The sequence below is a fragment of the Ostrinia furnacalis genome, unplaced genomic scaffold (genome assembly GCF_004193835.3).
Source record: "Ostrinia furnacalis isolate ACB-3 unplaced genomic scaffold, ASM419383v2 OfSCF7470, whole genome shotgun sequence".
Taxonomy (NCBI): Eukaryota; Metazoa; Arthropoda; class Insecta; order Lepidoptera; family Crambidae; genus Ostrinia; species Ostrinia furnacalis.
In genome coordinates, this window is record NW_021137709.1 from 188,037 (window position 1) to 204,159 (window position 16,123).

A 16,123-nucleotide genomic window follows, 5' to 3' on the forward strand; every position below is an offset into this window, starting at 1 on the left:
TTTAAAACAATCATAACTCGAAAACTATCAACAATCACGCAACATACATGATAGCGCTACTATTAAATTGTTCCAGAAGATGACATCATAATTCATTTAATCCAAGTTGTTGTGTTCATGTTGATTCTCAATTTATTTAATTACACTTTTAACATGCTACAAGTGCATTTTATGTTTTTTTTTTAAAGCTTCCTAATGTGTGTTTAATTATTGATTTATTTAATCATAGTTTAAAATTAAATATTATTAAAATTATTTCTTCGCTCGAATCGCTATTTTGATAACGCAAGGGAAACGGAAGTAAGTACAAGGTGCACTATTCAATCATTATAAAATTACAAATCAATTATTTAATTGTTTTAAATATACTCAGTGATATTATAAAATATTTTCATTGTATAATGTGTTACTTTAGTATTTTTATTCGTAAGTAATTTGATTTTATTTCAAAGTGATTTCATAATGTTTTAAAAAGTTGCAAATGTATTAATTAAATATAAAAAGTAGATTTAATATTAAGTTAAAATATTTTAACAATGTTTTAAAATAATTATTCATTTGTATGCAGTGTGATTGTTATCAATTTATTATTTTTTAAAATGGTGCTTTGGCTCGGATGTTACGTCACTTGGTTGCGTCAGTCGGAGTAGTAGTGGGTGGCGCAGATCGGTGTGACGGGGCATTCAGTGTTAAACCACCGTTGAGTGAACAACTCAAATAAAGTGGTGTTATATTACGTCTGAGTTTTAATCATCACCAATTCACAATGGACCCCTCAACATACATGGGGGTGATTTGGATAGCCCTAATGATGCTCTATCTCTGGGCTTCGGCTTGACACTACTTTTAGGGACACCCTGTATACCATAACCATGATTAATACTGAATAGTAGTACACAAAGCGCTAGGCGAGTATTGCAAGATGGCGACCGGTCGATACGCGTCCATGTTAGGCGGCTCCAATATCACTTCTGGAGGCTTCTCCTCTTTCCGCTTCTTGCAGATTGGGTATCTCTTGGATTTGATGTTTAAATGCACCTGTAACAAAAATTTAGAGATATTTTGAGAAATCATCATCGTTTCATCTATAGGTCTGTGACTGATTGAGTGACTGACTGACTCACTCATCACGAAATCTCAGTAACTACAAGTGCTAGGAGTCACAAATTTTGCATGGGGGTTCCTTTTAGAACGTAAGTGCTCACTATAAAGGGTGGAATTTTGTAATGACACCTGGAGGGAAAGTGCTCTTAATACTATGTATGTAGAAAATTCTACTCAAATAAAACATTCCTATATTTTTGAAAAGAAATATAAACTGCATTCAAAGAGTTCCAAAAATTAGCTTGCCACACCTGGAAATCGAACCAACTAAAATTTGTTATCACACCATGTATTTTTATTGCATCGATCGTTAGGGTTAAATAAAAGCATCATAAGCTCTGTGGTTGGTTCGTGTGTCACCCGGTGCGTCCACGCGCACTGTGAGACTTTATAAAGCCTGGTCCGTGAGCACGTAGAATCCCGTCCAATGACCCCAAGCTACCCATCCTTATCGCTCGCGCGTTTATTATATTGCTGTCGCGACTGTGCGACGGGCGCCCGCAGTGAGTGTGCGAGCGCGACAGCAACATAATTACATGCGAGCGACAAGGATGGGCAGCTTGGGGTCATTGGACGGGATTCTACGTGCTCACGGACCAGGCTTTAGTAAGGTTTGAATACGGGCGTAAGAGTACTTTCAATCCAGGTGGCCAGGGATGGCGAACCTTTAAGTTTGAACGTGCCACTATTTAAAAAAAAATTGAAGTAGTCATAGACACGTGCCATTAAATTAACACCTAATGCTATCAAGTGGCACCACTGGTGAGTGACACGACCTTACTCTACAGTGGCACTAACTGATGAAGGCAAATACGATAGCTCATAATCAAAACACATTATTTACTATTGAATTACTGAATTTGTGATTGGTGGCGTGCCCAAAATATTATGTCGCGTGCCATCATTGGCACGCGTGCCATTGGTTCGCCAACCCTGCAGGTGGCATTACAACATTCCACCTTGTATACCTCGATTCTCACCTGTCGGTTATGCTTGTAGAGGTTGGACTGCTGTGAGAAGGTGGTCGGGCAATACTCGCAGATGAACGGTCGTTCGCCCGTGTGCGTTCGTATGTGCGAGTCGAGTTGCATTTTAGTCTGAGATATAACAATACAATATTTTTATTTATTTATTTATTTATTTTATTTATTTAATAGGACAACCAACAAGACAAACACTGGAAGACAATCAATATTTACAACGTATTTAACTTAATCTAAGTGCTGCCTTAATTATAGGTTGCCACGGCATGCAATAGTGGACTTATACATAAACAGTGTCTACGCTTAAAGAAAAGAGTTTCTTCAGCGAGTATTATTTAGCTGGAATAACATTTCGCCAGCGACTCGATGCGAAGCTGTTTAGGATTTTGCGCTTAAATGAAGGTAGCTTGTCCCGAAAGACATCTAGATCAAGATCGAGGTTCCTTGATATACTGTTAAACTGTCTTTGGAGTCTGTTCATGGTGGCGTAGTGACCTAAATTGCTTTTGCAGCCTTTAATATAAAACGGAACATACCTAGCGCGACGTGCCAATTTAAAGGGAACATTGAGATTTATTAATTCTAGCAAAAATGGGCAGTCCGCAATACCATTAATGATTTTATAAAGGAATACCAGGTCAAGCAAAAGCCTGCGGTTATTTGAGTCTAAAATATCTCAAGTATCCCTTATGTGGTTATTATCGTTGAAAGTTGAATATCATTTGGATTGTCGGCCGTTTGAAGTCAAAGTCAAAGTCAAAATTTCTTTATTTGTTTAGACTAATAAATAGTTCTTACAAATCGTCATTTTGCTCTTAAGGAGCCTCTACATGTCTCATAATCTTTTTACCCTACCAGCGCTTCGAGACCAACATTTGGCAAGTGCTGAGAAGAAGCGCCGCAACAAACTCAGTCACCACTGTCTGCCGGTTAATATAAATAAATATAAATAGTAGTAGTAGGTACATTCGATTCAGGAGCAGTTCACTGAATTTACCATGCATTCTTGTATGGTGTATCTTATAAGAATGGGTATACAAGATTGCGTGGTATATTAAACAAGGTAGTGACGTGCTAATATCTAGACTTACATATTAAGATACTAGTAGAAATGACTCGCATACATAAATTTGAATAACTTGGATTGACCAGTCCCCGAAAGCAGCGCCTGTTCACAGACATGACGAGTGAACCAGCCATCGCTTCACTCGACCATATTAGAGGGAATGTAACGACCCGCCTCACTACGCCACCACCCCAGAGACATTTTAGTGAGAATGACAATTCCAAGTTATCTCTTAAAAAAAAACTAATAATAAAGCTAAGTAACAGTCCAGATTGAGAAGCATGACACTATAACATTTGAGAAATTATTATTAGTTTATACATTACTTTCCATTTTAATTATTTTTAGTGCGAGCATGAGAGGACCATAATCCTACTCCCAGGATGACTTATCATTAAGAAAATCTCGAGTTGTATAATAGGCTTTTTTAAGCATGTGATCTTTAACTATACCTTTAAATTTATTATACGGTAGCTCTTTATATTTATCAGGGACTTTGTTATAAAAATGGATACCTTGTCCCATAAAAGTGGCAAACACTTTATTAAGTCTAAAAGCGGGTATAGCCAATTTATTTTTATTTCTAGTGTTAATTTGGTGAATATCACTTTTCTTTTTGAATTCATTAATATTTTGTTGAATAAATAGAATACAGTTTAAGATGTATTGTGAAGCGGCCGTGAGAATGCCAATTTCTTTAAACAATTCTCTAAGGGACGCTCTTGCTTTCATTTTATACAAGTATCTTATCGCACGTTTTTGCAAAATAAATATTGTTTCAAAATCTGCAGCTTTGCCCCATAGTTTTTGCGTTTGGTGTAGTGGTTTCGATACGGACTACTATGCCGAGAGGTCCCGGGTTCGATTCCCGGCCGGGCAGAAATTGAAATAATGAATTTTAATTTCTGTGATGGGTCTGGGTGTTACTATGTATAATATGTATGTATTTACAAAAAAAAAGTATTTAAGTATGTCTATATCCGTTGCATCTAGTACCCATAGTACAATGATATTTATTATTATTATCAAACTAAATTATTTACAAATAACTTGAAAGAATCGAACTGCCTAAGGTGGGAATCGAACCCACGATTGAAAATTTCGACTGGTTCATCCAGTGTCTAAGTAGCTCAGATGGAAGAGCAGTCGCCCGGCAATCGAAAGGTCGTGGATTCGATTCCCGCCTTAGGCAATTCGATTTTTCAAATGATATCTGGTGAAACAAAATAGGTTTTCTTGTGGTCATGAAGATAATAATATCACCAAAAAAGAAGACGCGGTACAGTCAGCTTCAAATAGTTTATGACACCTCTTTGTTATTGTTACAATAGTANTATTATTATTATTAACGGCCGGTATCATAAAACTTCCAGATTATAATCAAGAGGTTTAACATCCAAAATGTCAATGATATAACAAGTAAATCTATTCCCATTCCCAGGACCACGAATGGATAACGAACTCCGGGCAGGAGCCGCTGCCGTCGGAGCAGGAGAACTGTCGGCTCGTGGAAGTCACGGACGAGGACATGGCGCAGGTCGTCACCTCCATCCCCAACCTCTCCACGCTCATACTCATCAAGACCATGCTCAAGAAACACAGCTTCCAGGTACGTTTATTCACACTCCTTTAATCACTTTAGAAAATTAAATAGTCCACACGATAGAGGTATTCGTGTGATATTATTGAATTTATTGACACTGATATCCATGAAGTAGATAAATTGATACAACTATCACAACAAATTAATTACCTAAGACATAATTACCCCAAACTAAGCAGAGCTTTTACCATATCGCCGGATATAAATGATCGTGCTCATAACGAGTGCTGGATTGAAATACGCTACCGCCTCCTATCTCCTTCAATGGCCATTAATTTTCTCTTCTCAATCTCACAAATGGGACCATTCCCACCTTTTGTTCCCACTGCAGCAACTCCTGTATATCCAGGATCTACTGTTTGACTTGAATAAGAACCCAACCAGTGGCGGTCCAATTAGTCTCACCAAGTGAATTTGTGATCATGCGGGACTGTTCCCACCCCTCCTTTTCACCACTGCAACTCCAGGATTTTAGATCCCCGGTCTAGGTCCTAGGACTTGGCCGTCAATAAAAACCCAACCAGTAAATTTTAATCATCGTCCTCTTGCCTCCAGAACCCGTTCCTCCGAAGCCGAGAGGGCAGCACAGCACGGCGGGAGTCAGGCAGCGGGCGCGGCGAGCTTGAGAAGTGCGCAGCGAGGCGTGGCCAGCTCGCCAGGGCGGGCAGGTCGCTGTCAGCGCCGGGGAACTACCTCACTGACAGGTCAGTAGCAAGTCCAGTAGTTATAGAGGTGGATCTGAGTTAGAAATGGCACAATAGCTGGTCAGAAAGAGCAGGACCCTGTCAGTAAAGTATACTAACAGATCAGTAGCAAGGTCTGGTTAGAGGTTAGAATTAGAACTGATTTCATCCGTTTTTGGTAACGATACTAGAGTGGAGTATACTCCGCCAAGAAGTAAGTATGGTTTCTGACAGATAGTCTATGTAGTCAAATGATAAATATTTCTTTGTGATCTTACGGTTTAGGATTTGTACTATTTTTTAAACTATCTTCTTATATCAAGTAGGATATTTGACCTTGTTGAGAGGCATTGCCTATCAGGAATGATTTGTATCCTGCTAGATATTGTTTAGAAATTGCGTCAGTGTAACTATTGTCACTTCACGTGAGTCTTGCGTAGCATGTGCTACAGAAAAGACAATGCNGACAGACAGACAGACAGACAGACAGAGTTACTTTCGCATTTATAATATTAGTTGGGATAGTTGGGATAGCGCTTGAAGTCAGTCAGTGCTTGGGGTATGGAAGCGGCACGGGAGGGGTGTCATTGACATATTATTATGACGTAACAGAGCATACAAATGTGAAGGAGATCCAAAGTCTCGTTAACGTTTGACGTCACAAAAACACCCTCCCGTGCCGCTCCTATACCTCAAGTTATGCACTAAAGCCTGGTCCGTGAGCACGTAGAATTTTGTCCAATGACCCCAAGCTACCCATCCTTATCGCTCGCGCGTAATTATGTTGCTGTCGCGACTGTGCGACGGGCGCCCGCAGTGAGTGTGCGAGCGCGACAGCAACATAATTACGCGCGAGCGATAAGGATGGGTAGCTAGGGGTCATTGGACAAAATTCTACGTGCTCACGGACCAGGCTTTAGGCCTGTATTCTTTATCATTTTAGCAGGCAAAGCCTTACCTTAAGGCAGATGTGGCAGGAATACGTTTTTTGCAGGTGTTTCTCTTCAATGTGATCCCTCAATTTTGTCTTGTCGGCGAACCGGCGGCTGCAGTGGTCACAGATGAATCTGTCGAAAGACATTTTATTTAGGGCTGATTTTTCAATCGTCGCATAACTTTTAACTATAGTCTTTCCAATATAGCTTGATTAGAATGACAGCTTTCAAACGAATGTGAGTAGTGCTGGGTATGTTTCGTACGGTTCACATAGATGTATCGATAAGTTTTCGAAAAAATGATATAAAAAAATGCACCCAATTTTTCTTCATATCTTTATTCATAAAAATGACAATTAAAATCTATATTTAAAGACAGTAAAATTTAAAATGTATGTCAAGAGTGTACAACCGAAGTCGTAGTCATCATCATCAGTGTTCTTCAGTGGTTTTTTCCTCTCGCTAGAGGGCGGTGGACATCTCTTCTAGAGCAACGGTGCTATGAATACCTAAAAAATTACCTGTGATTGATTTCCGATGTTTGCTTATTTAAGAATGAAATGTTTTTTGGTTTTTAATAGTGAACATTTAGAAAAACGTATAACTTGAGTTAAATTTGTTAAAAAATTAGTTAGAAAAAAAAAAGTTAAATATGTTAAAAAATTAGTTTTAATTTTAATATGACATTTGTCGATATGTCCCATCACTAACATTTTTGTAACTCGAGATAACCTTGTAGAGACGTCGTTAATAATCTAGCTTGATTTTTATGTTTTCGAATTACTACTTATTGGTGTAATTTAACGCTGCATTTACACGAAATTAACATTTTTATTGGAAGCACTGTCGTCGAAAATATTGTTTGTACGTGAATTATTTCACGTCTGCCAATATTTAGCTCTCATTGATCGCTACTACAAAGTTATGTCGTTACTTTTGATGGCAGCTGTCATTCTAATCAAGCTATATCGGATAGACTATAAAGAATAAAATTGTCATTTTGACATATTTCCCATACTGAAACTATCAATGTGCCAAACTTATTCTTCAGTTAAAAGTTAACCGGCGATTGAAAAAAATCAGCCCTTACTAAAAAAACATAACCCTCCTTCTGGCGCACGCCGGTAGGAGGGTTATGTTTATGTTTACGGTTTTTTGCATCTATTTAACAGTTCGTTAGCATTCATTAGCACGTTGAAAATTTGCACTCTCGAGATTTTTTATAGATTTTACATGAGTGAAATCGTAATGTTTATGAGAAATAGTGCTTCGGAAACGTGGTGATTGGCTCAGTGATTGTTTTATAATACCAAACAGTGAAATAATCCTGACACACACAAATGACATCCAGTGACATCCTAAAATTGTCTATAGATGACCCACGCTGAACTGTCCCACCAAACTCAATGACAGGGGGGCGCTACCATCGTTCAACTATATGGTTTCCAACATGGCAAAAATCGGAACCAGCGATCCGGTATTGACGGTGGCGCCCCGCTGTCAATGTCATGGATAGGACAGTTCAGTATATTGGAACTATATTTCGAAGGAATATTAAAAAGGCGTTTGTAAATGGGCGGTTCTTTTTTAGACCACGCCCACTGTCCGTGTCCACTTACTTGAGTTGGTCATGCGTGACGTGCTTGAGACTGTTCTTGAGATGGCGCTGATACGAGCTCAGCGATGAGAAACCGATGCCACAGGTGGTACAACGAGCTACGTCGGTCTGCACTTTATCCTGGACAAGAGAGGTAGAATCTACAGTGAAACGGTATAACGTAAGTAGAATTGTCTATTGAATATACAGAAAAAGCCACCGTACAAGTTAGGCTTACGTAATACCATTAAAGCTGATTTTTATATAAAACTAGCTGACCCGGCGAACTTTGTTCCGCCTTAATGGCAATAAATAAGCAGACTTTTTTTTTTAATTTCGAACGGGATAAAAAGTATCCTATGTCCTTCTCCTGGCTCTAAACTACCTCCCTGACAATTTTCAGCTAAATCGGTTCAGCCGTTCTTGAGTAATAAATGGAGTAACTAACACGACTTTCTTTTATATATATGTATAGATATTAGGGCAATAATTAGAAGTAGTTTCCTCATCAGCCAGACAGTTTTGACAGTTCCAACTCCTTGCCAGACAGTTTTTTTAGGATAGCTGCCAAAGCCACGATGACCCAAACTTCATAATTCACCAACATTCTATCCTATATTGGGAGCATACGATGACAAACTTTCAGCTTTTATAAAATGACGTACGTAGTCTAATAGCTAAACAATAAACTTCTAAACGGAGCATTTGATTGCTATTTTTATTTTACCCAACTACCCAAAAAAGGAGAGTAATAATTTTATAGTTTATCGTCGAATAGGATTATAGATATCATATCTCACCTGGTGTTTCTCCAGATGTCGTTTCAGACTGTTCTTCCATCGGAAGACTTTGTCGCACAGATTACAAGGGAACTTATTGCTCAGCTCGTGCACCGATCTGTAATAAAAAATCCAGTATTTAGTCATTTATTTGAATACGAGCTGCCCCAGCGAACTTCGTACCGCCAATAAAAAGTTGTCAATCACAATATTAATTTCTGTACGTATCCCGTTTTTTATATGCATGACAAGACAGGTATTTAACCGCAACCGCACCTGGTGTTAAGTGATAAGTGGTAGGATGGTACATATCTGCCCTTTAAGTGCCTATTCACCTATAAGGCTGCGTTTCCACTAGAAATGTGCGAGGCTGCGTAGCGAGGGATGTGTTTGTAAAGAACGAAGAGGCGAGGTAAATTAAGCGATTTTATCGGTGCATCTCTGGTGGAAAACGGCGGAGGAAATACCTAATTTATATAAACAATTTTGAAATTTCGAAGTTTTTTTTGAAAGACTATTTATTTTATGGGTGAAAGAATTTTTCAAATCGGTCCAGTAGTTTCGGAGCCTATTCTACACAAACAAACAATCGAATCTTTTCTCTTTAATATTAGTGTGGTTTTATTTGTACTCACAACCGATGGTTGAGCAGGCCGGCCCTGTGCGTGAATGTCTTGTCACACTCCGGGCACTGAACCCGGGCCTTGTGCGTGTCCTTATGATACCGGTGCGCGTCTATTGAGCTGGAACAACAATACAGTGTGGCATATGAAAATAGGTGAAACTAGCTAGAGCCCGGTCTGTGAGCACGTAGAATTTTGTCCAATGACCCCAAGCTACCCATTAGTACCCATCCTTATTGTTCGCGCGTAATTGCTTGGGGTCATTGGACAAAATTCTACGTGCTCGCAGACCAGACTATAGACCTATTTTTATCGACAGAAAGAAGGTCAAAAAATATCTGAGATTATTGAAAAAAAAAATGTATTATTTATTTTTCTTTCGATTACTTATTGTAAAGAAAACGTAATAACTTTTAAACTAAGAGGTATATCCTTATAAAATAAAAACAGTAATAATGCTAAATAACAGGCGATAACAATATAATACATAAAATACCCAGAAAATGCCACTAATTTTGAAAAAAAAAAAAAAAAAAAAAGTAGTACAGTAGTAATAGTAGTATAGTATAGTAATCTAATAATAAAAAGATACTCACTTTGAGATCTTACCACAGAGGTCACACTTGTATTCCTTGAGCGATATCTCGTGCGTCGTGTAGTAATGCTGCTGCATTACTTTCAGATCCATCGTGCGCTTATTGCATATACTGCATTCGTATCTGTAGAGAAGTTGAAGGTAGTTCAATACAGACTAATAGCTAGTGAACGCCAGACCTACGTCATTTTATAAAAGCTCAAAGTTTGTCAGCGTATGCTCCCAATATTGGATATAATGTTGGTGAATTATGAAGTTTGGGTCATCGTGGCTTTGGGAGCTACCCTAAAAAACTGTCTGGCAAGGAGTTGGAACTGTCAAAACTGTCTGGGTGTTGGGGAAAATACTTCTAATTATTGCCCAAATGTAATGTAAGACTTACTTTTACGGTGGCTTTTTCTGTATATTCAATATACTGTAATTCAACTAACGTTATACCATGAAATCAGATTTTTATGTATAGTATTTGGGCAATAAATAGTACTAATAGGCCAGGTTTTCACCATGGCGGAACGGGGCGGAGAGAATTATTTGAATAACCAATCGTATTTCATTATTTCCACATTTCTTCTCCGCTCCGCTTCGGTGGAAATCGAGCGGAGAAGAGAAGTGAAGTGTCTAAATAACTCAAAGGTGACTTACATAATGATCTACGCACAGCCCAAACCACTGGACTGATGGGGCTGAAATTTGGCATGCAGGTAGATGTTATGACGTAGGCATCCACTAAGAAAGGATTTTACGAAACTCCACCCCTAAGGGGTAAACACCGCGTACGAAGTCGAGTGCGGCCGCTAGTTTTTCTATAGAATTTGACAACGGTGCGGTGTTTCATAGACAGCAATAGATAGACAACTGACAGCTACGCACAGCTCACACGACTCGTCTCCTCTCCGCTCCGCTTTGATGGAAACCGGGCCTTACGGGCATTCACAAACATTACTATGAGGTCTCACAGTGCGCGTGGGCACAGGGTGACACACGAACCAATCACAGAGCTCTATTCAACGCTGTGCGTTCCATTTGCTGCTTCACTTAAGCAAGCATCGTTTGTGAATACGGGTGTCAGTCTATCGTCTCCATAAGTTTGGCGTGGTCTTTAAGAGACACCCTGTATACATTAGGTACATACCTTCTTAAATGCCTCTTGTAGTGCGCTGTGAAGGAATCGACGGACGATATTATTGTCTTGCATATCGGGCAGATGTAGTTGCCTAATTCCTGGAGCAAATAACAACAGATTTTTTTAGCATTCAGAATAGAATAGAAAGTATTTATTTGTCTTAGAACAGGTTTCTGTACGGTGTACATATTGTATTACACTCAAATCATTCCGTCAGCAATAGGCAATAGTTTCCAAATAAAATTTTTTTAGTCCGTCTTGTTTAATATCAAAAAATATTGGATACGTATATTTTTATTTGTCAATCTAACAAATATTTACATAGTTATGGTGCGTTAAAGTTCCGCGCGACGTCACAAAGTGCGGCACTTTTAAGCACTCATTGACGTCACGGGCCTCTTCTTTTGAACATTGGCGCGCTTTATCTCTTTAAATTTTATTTAGTTTGAAAAAGTGAAAAATACGTGTAGAGTATTTGTTGATAAGTTAACTGACGGACTAATTAAAACTTCTGCTTTTTGACCCAGGAAACATCCCTATTCCGCCGTTTGTACGTTCTAATTCCGTTCAATAAATCAGTGCTTTAATCGCATTCATAGCAATCACACGTCATTCTTAGCATTAGCATAACATTGTAATTTACGACATCTTCTATCTATATTAATAATTTCGTCAAGGGGTACGGTAGACTGGATCGAAACCTTATATGAATAACAAAGCATAAAAAAATATCGATTTTGAGTCGACAACATATATCCGCAAAATTCGGATAATGGAGAATTTCGTTAAATTCCGATGGCACTGACAAACAATTTCAAACAAACCGCTGTCGCCATCTTTAGTAGTTCACTATCCACTCACTATGCGATCAGCGCCAAAACCTTACTACCTCTTTGCTGGGTTGTCATCGATCCATAAATAAATGGAGATCAGTGCGTTTCGCCACGGGTTTCGCGATTTTTATGATATAGTTCCAAAATACTGGACTGTCCTGTCGATGACATTGACAGTGGGGCGCCACCGTCAATACCGGATCGCTGGTTCAGATTTTTGCCATGTTGGAAACCATATAGTTGAACGATGGTAGCGCCCCCCTGTCATTGAGTTTGGCGGGACAGTTCAGCGTGGGTCATCTATACACTCTTTGTTATGTGTTTTTTCTTTTAACCTTATATTGGCCGATTCAACCACAGAAAAAGAATATTAGCCACAACCATAAAAGTTGAAGTTCAAATGTCAATGTCATTTAGTTTCGCACAGTGAGAAATTCCAGTGACATGCAATTTTTGTAATGGCAAAATATTTGTAAGAAACTGCAAACAAATTCAAATGTGCAGTCGATATGTGGAATGCGACAACATTATACTCGGTAAGCGGCTTAATATTTTTTTTTGGATAAAAATGGGAGCACCAAAAATAATTCTGAAATTAATTCAAGGGTATCGCATACCATTCCTTCAAAAGCCTCCGCTTGTTTATCCAAGTATGACGAAAAGTCCATTCGAAACACCTGTGTCAGTAGAAATGTCGGACATCATAAACAAAATGAAAACACAGGGCATTTTAAAAGTAGTGCATCGCACACCAAGTTTTGTTTCTCCTCTCTTCCTTGTACCGAAACCAGACGGATCTGCTCGGCCAATTTTCAATCTCAAAGCTCTAAATCAATATGTGATAACCGAACCATTCCGGTTGATAAACATGTACCGCATTCCAAATCTTCTTCAGCCAAGGGACTGGATGTGCAAAGTCGATTTATCTCAAGCTTACTTCCATCTGAAAATAGCCAACGCTCACAGGCGGTTCCTACGCATCATATACAACCAAGAATTGTTAGAAATGACGTGTCTCCCATTCGGCTTAAGCACAGCTCCCAAAACCTTTTCCATTTTGACCAATTGGATTGCCCAAGTACTAAGAGACCGCTGGAATATAAGAATTGTAGTTTATTTAGACGACTTCCTAATAGTACATCAAAATGCAAATACATTACGCACTCATGTAAAACTTGTGGTACAAACATTACAAAATCTGGGATGGCAAGTAAACTTCGAGAAATCTGTACTTTGTCCCCAACAGAATATAACTTATCTAGGAATTGTGTGGCAAACCTGGGACAATCTAAAATCCTTGCCAGAGACAAAGACCACCAACATAATCAAAAAATCGAATCAGATTCTCTCTCAAAGAGAGGTGTCTCTAAAAGAACTACAAAGCCTAATAGGATTACTAAATTTTGCAAGCTTTGTAATTCCAAGGGGTCGACTCCACTATCGTCAACTTCTAATGTTCATGAACTCATTACCAGATCTTCCATCGATCAAGTATCAACTACCAGAAAGTACCTTACACGAGTTAACCTGGTGGATTCAGAATTGTCACTCGTCAACACCGCTGCATTACCCTCCACCAACGACGTTTTTGGCCACAGATGCATCGAATCTAGCTTGGGGAGCACAGATAAACAATGTGGCCCTGTCAGGAAATTGGTCTCAAGAGGAACTAATACTCCATTCCAATCAAAAAGAGATGCTGGCCATATTATATGCACTTCAGAGTCAAATTCATTCACTAAGTTGCACGTCGATCCTCATTCAATGCGACAACAGAACAGCAGTAGCCCATCTACGGAGGGAAGGCGGGACGAAATCAGTGGCACTATTAGAAATAACGTACAAAATTTTGAATTTATTAGACAAACACCAAGTACACTTCGATATACATCATATCCCAGGCAAATACAACAGCCATGCAGACCATCTGTCACGTCACCGACAACCACCGGAGTGGCATCTTCTCCCAGGTTGCTTGGAAAGAGTGTTTTCCAAATGGGGGATTCCAATGATAGACCTGTTCGCGTCAGCCACGGCTCATGTAGTCCACAATTATGTGTCCCGAGACCTGAAAGACCCTCAAGCCCTGTTTCACGACGCCTTCAGCAATCTATGGCACTACCCTCTGGCTTGGGTATTTCCACCTCCATTCCTGATCCCCAAAGTCCTGATGCACTTGAATCAGTCGACAGGAATATTTCTAATGGTAGTTCCACGGTGGGAGAAGGTTTTCTGGCGCGCAGACCTGAAAACCAGAGCACTTGCACCACCACTAACCCTGAAACACCTGCAGAAATATCTAGTGGACACGACAACAGTGTTTGGTGTATGAATCAAGGAAAAACTAAAATATTTGGGGGCACGGTAGTGCAACCGCCAAGTCGAGTAAAATTTTTCAATTTCGGTCCAGTTTTCTAGATACATAACTGCTGTCTACAAAATACAAAAAGAAATGAGATCCCATCAAAAACAATACTTGTCAAAAAAACCAAGTCTCGCAACTCAGTTGTTCTACGGTAAAAAGTTGTGAGATCCATGTAATACCAAGTCCTGAGCCCCGATTACGGTAACTCTTATAACGTCTACAATCCAGACGCGTTTCTGATTCTGCGATACGATTGGTCAAAACAGCTGACGTACGCTGTTGAACGACCAATCGTATCGCAGAATCGAGAAGCGTGTCTGGATTGTTGACGTTAAAAGTTACTGTAATCGGGGCTCAGGCCAGGAAATCTTTAACGTTTTACATAAATATATTGACTTGGCCATCGCATGAAAACACGCCAAGTCAATAATTTATGTAAAACGTTAAAGATTTCCTGGCCTGGACTTGGTATTACATGGATCTCACAACTTTTTACCGTAGAACAACTGAGTTGCGAGACTTGGTTTTTTTGACAAGTATTGTTTTTGATGGGATTATTATTTCTTTATAATAAAATAAGTGAGTTTTGTATAATGTTTCAACTGAAAGCATACAACTGATTGATATACAATTTTATTGTTGTTGACTTGTTGTACCTAATGTTTATAAAGATCAAGACCTTTAATACTTCATTGATAACGGAGAGTAACACCACGTAACACCAAGAGTGCAATATCGACTATCGATCTTTATAAACTTTTCCTCGCGAGGGTCACGCTCACGTCACTATTTCTCTTACTTCCGTTTCCGATCTTTCTTGATTTTTTTGACGGCCATCAGCCATGTTTATTTTCTTAGATCTTTAATTAATGGCCGGCCGGTGGCGTCTTCTGTGAATTTGTTTGTAGGGCTTCTATTATTGATAATTTGCAATCAAACTGTGTTAAAAACTCATGAGAAGTTTAGTTTGCATTACATTTGATCAAAACATGTGTAAATAATATTCTACTAACTTGGAGCCCATTCTGACCCGAGGACTGCCTACGAAATGTGCTTTTATAAATCTCGTAAGTTTCTTGTTTATTTGATTTATTTTAACACAGATTAATGATATTAAATACTTACTAGATTCTCTAAAAGCTGAAGTAATTTTAATAAGTTAATATCTAAAATTTCCAATTTCTATTGGATGGCGGCCATATTGCCAGCGCTCCATGCCGGCGCTATTCTAATTCATTTTCAAGTTTAGCTAAAACGTAGTAGTAAAGTTTGTGAAACCTAAACAAAGTTATTCTGATAAAGTAAATAATCCAATCGTTTTTGTGATTACAGGGTCCGTGGCGTGGGGTCAACACTTCAGTGAGTTCTCCAAGCTCGGCTTCGTTGCGTTGGTTCGCCATTTTGAAAATGTTCTCGGCGTCGCGTCGCCATGGCAGGATTTGAAAAGGTACCTACATCTTCATCCTCTGAAAAGTAAGTTCTGACGAATTCATCGGATCTTTTTCTTACTAACAATTTCTATTGGTACACTTCACCATCTCTGTGTAAAGTTCCAATTAGATTAGTACTTCTTGATTACCACCACTTGGCAAGTAAGTAAAATATTAGCATTATTCAGAAATGGTGCAATTAAATAAATTGCCACTCATGACTTTATGCACCGAATAGCCTACTTGAGACTACTTGGGAGAAGGTGAATGTACCTTTAACCCTTATAATTTTGTAAGTACTGAAGCGGCAGGCCAGCCAAGTACCCAACTGTTGGTTTATGCTTGCGCTGCATCCCAATTTTTCAACTAAATCAAATCGGTTCAAGTGTAATTGATACATAACT

The 16,123-nt window shown here is 38.9% G+C and overlaps 1 protein-coding gene across 1 annotated transcript; it reads right to left on the reverse strand.

The window, feature by feature from the left end:
- Positions 1–797: 797 nt before the first annotated feature.
- LOC114364808 (zinc finger protein 883-like) lies at positions 798–11,279 on the reverse strand. Its single transcript, XM_028321111.1, has 8 exons — positions 11,101–11,279; positions 9,970–10,092; positions 9,386–9,493; positions 8,772–8,868; positions 7,994–8,112; positions 6,398–6,506; positions 2,085–2,222; positions 798–1,038 (listed from the first exon to the last, which is right to left on the reverse strand). The coding sequence occupies exons 1-8, from the start codon at positions 11,277–11,279 to the stop codon at positions 877–879; spliced, it is 1,035 nt and encodes a 344-aa protein (XP_028176912.1). The 3' UTR covers positions 798–876.
- Between the last annotated feature and the right edge of the window lie 4,844 nt (positions 11,280–16,123).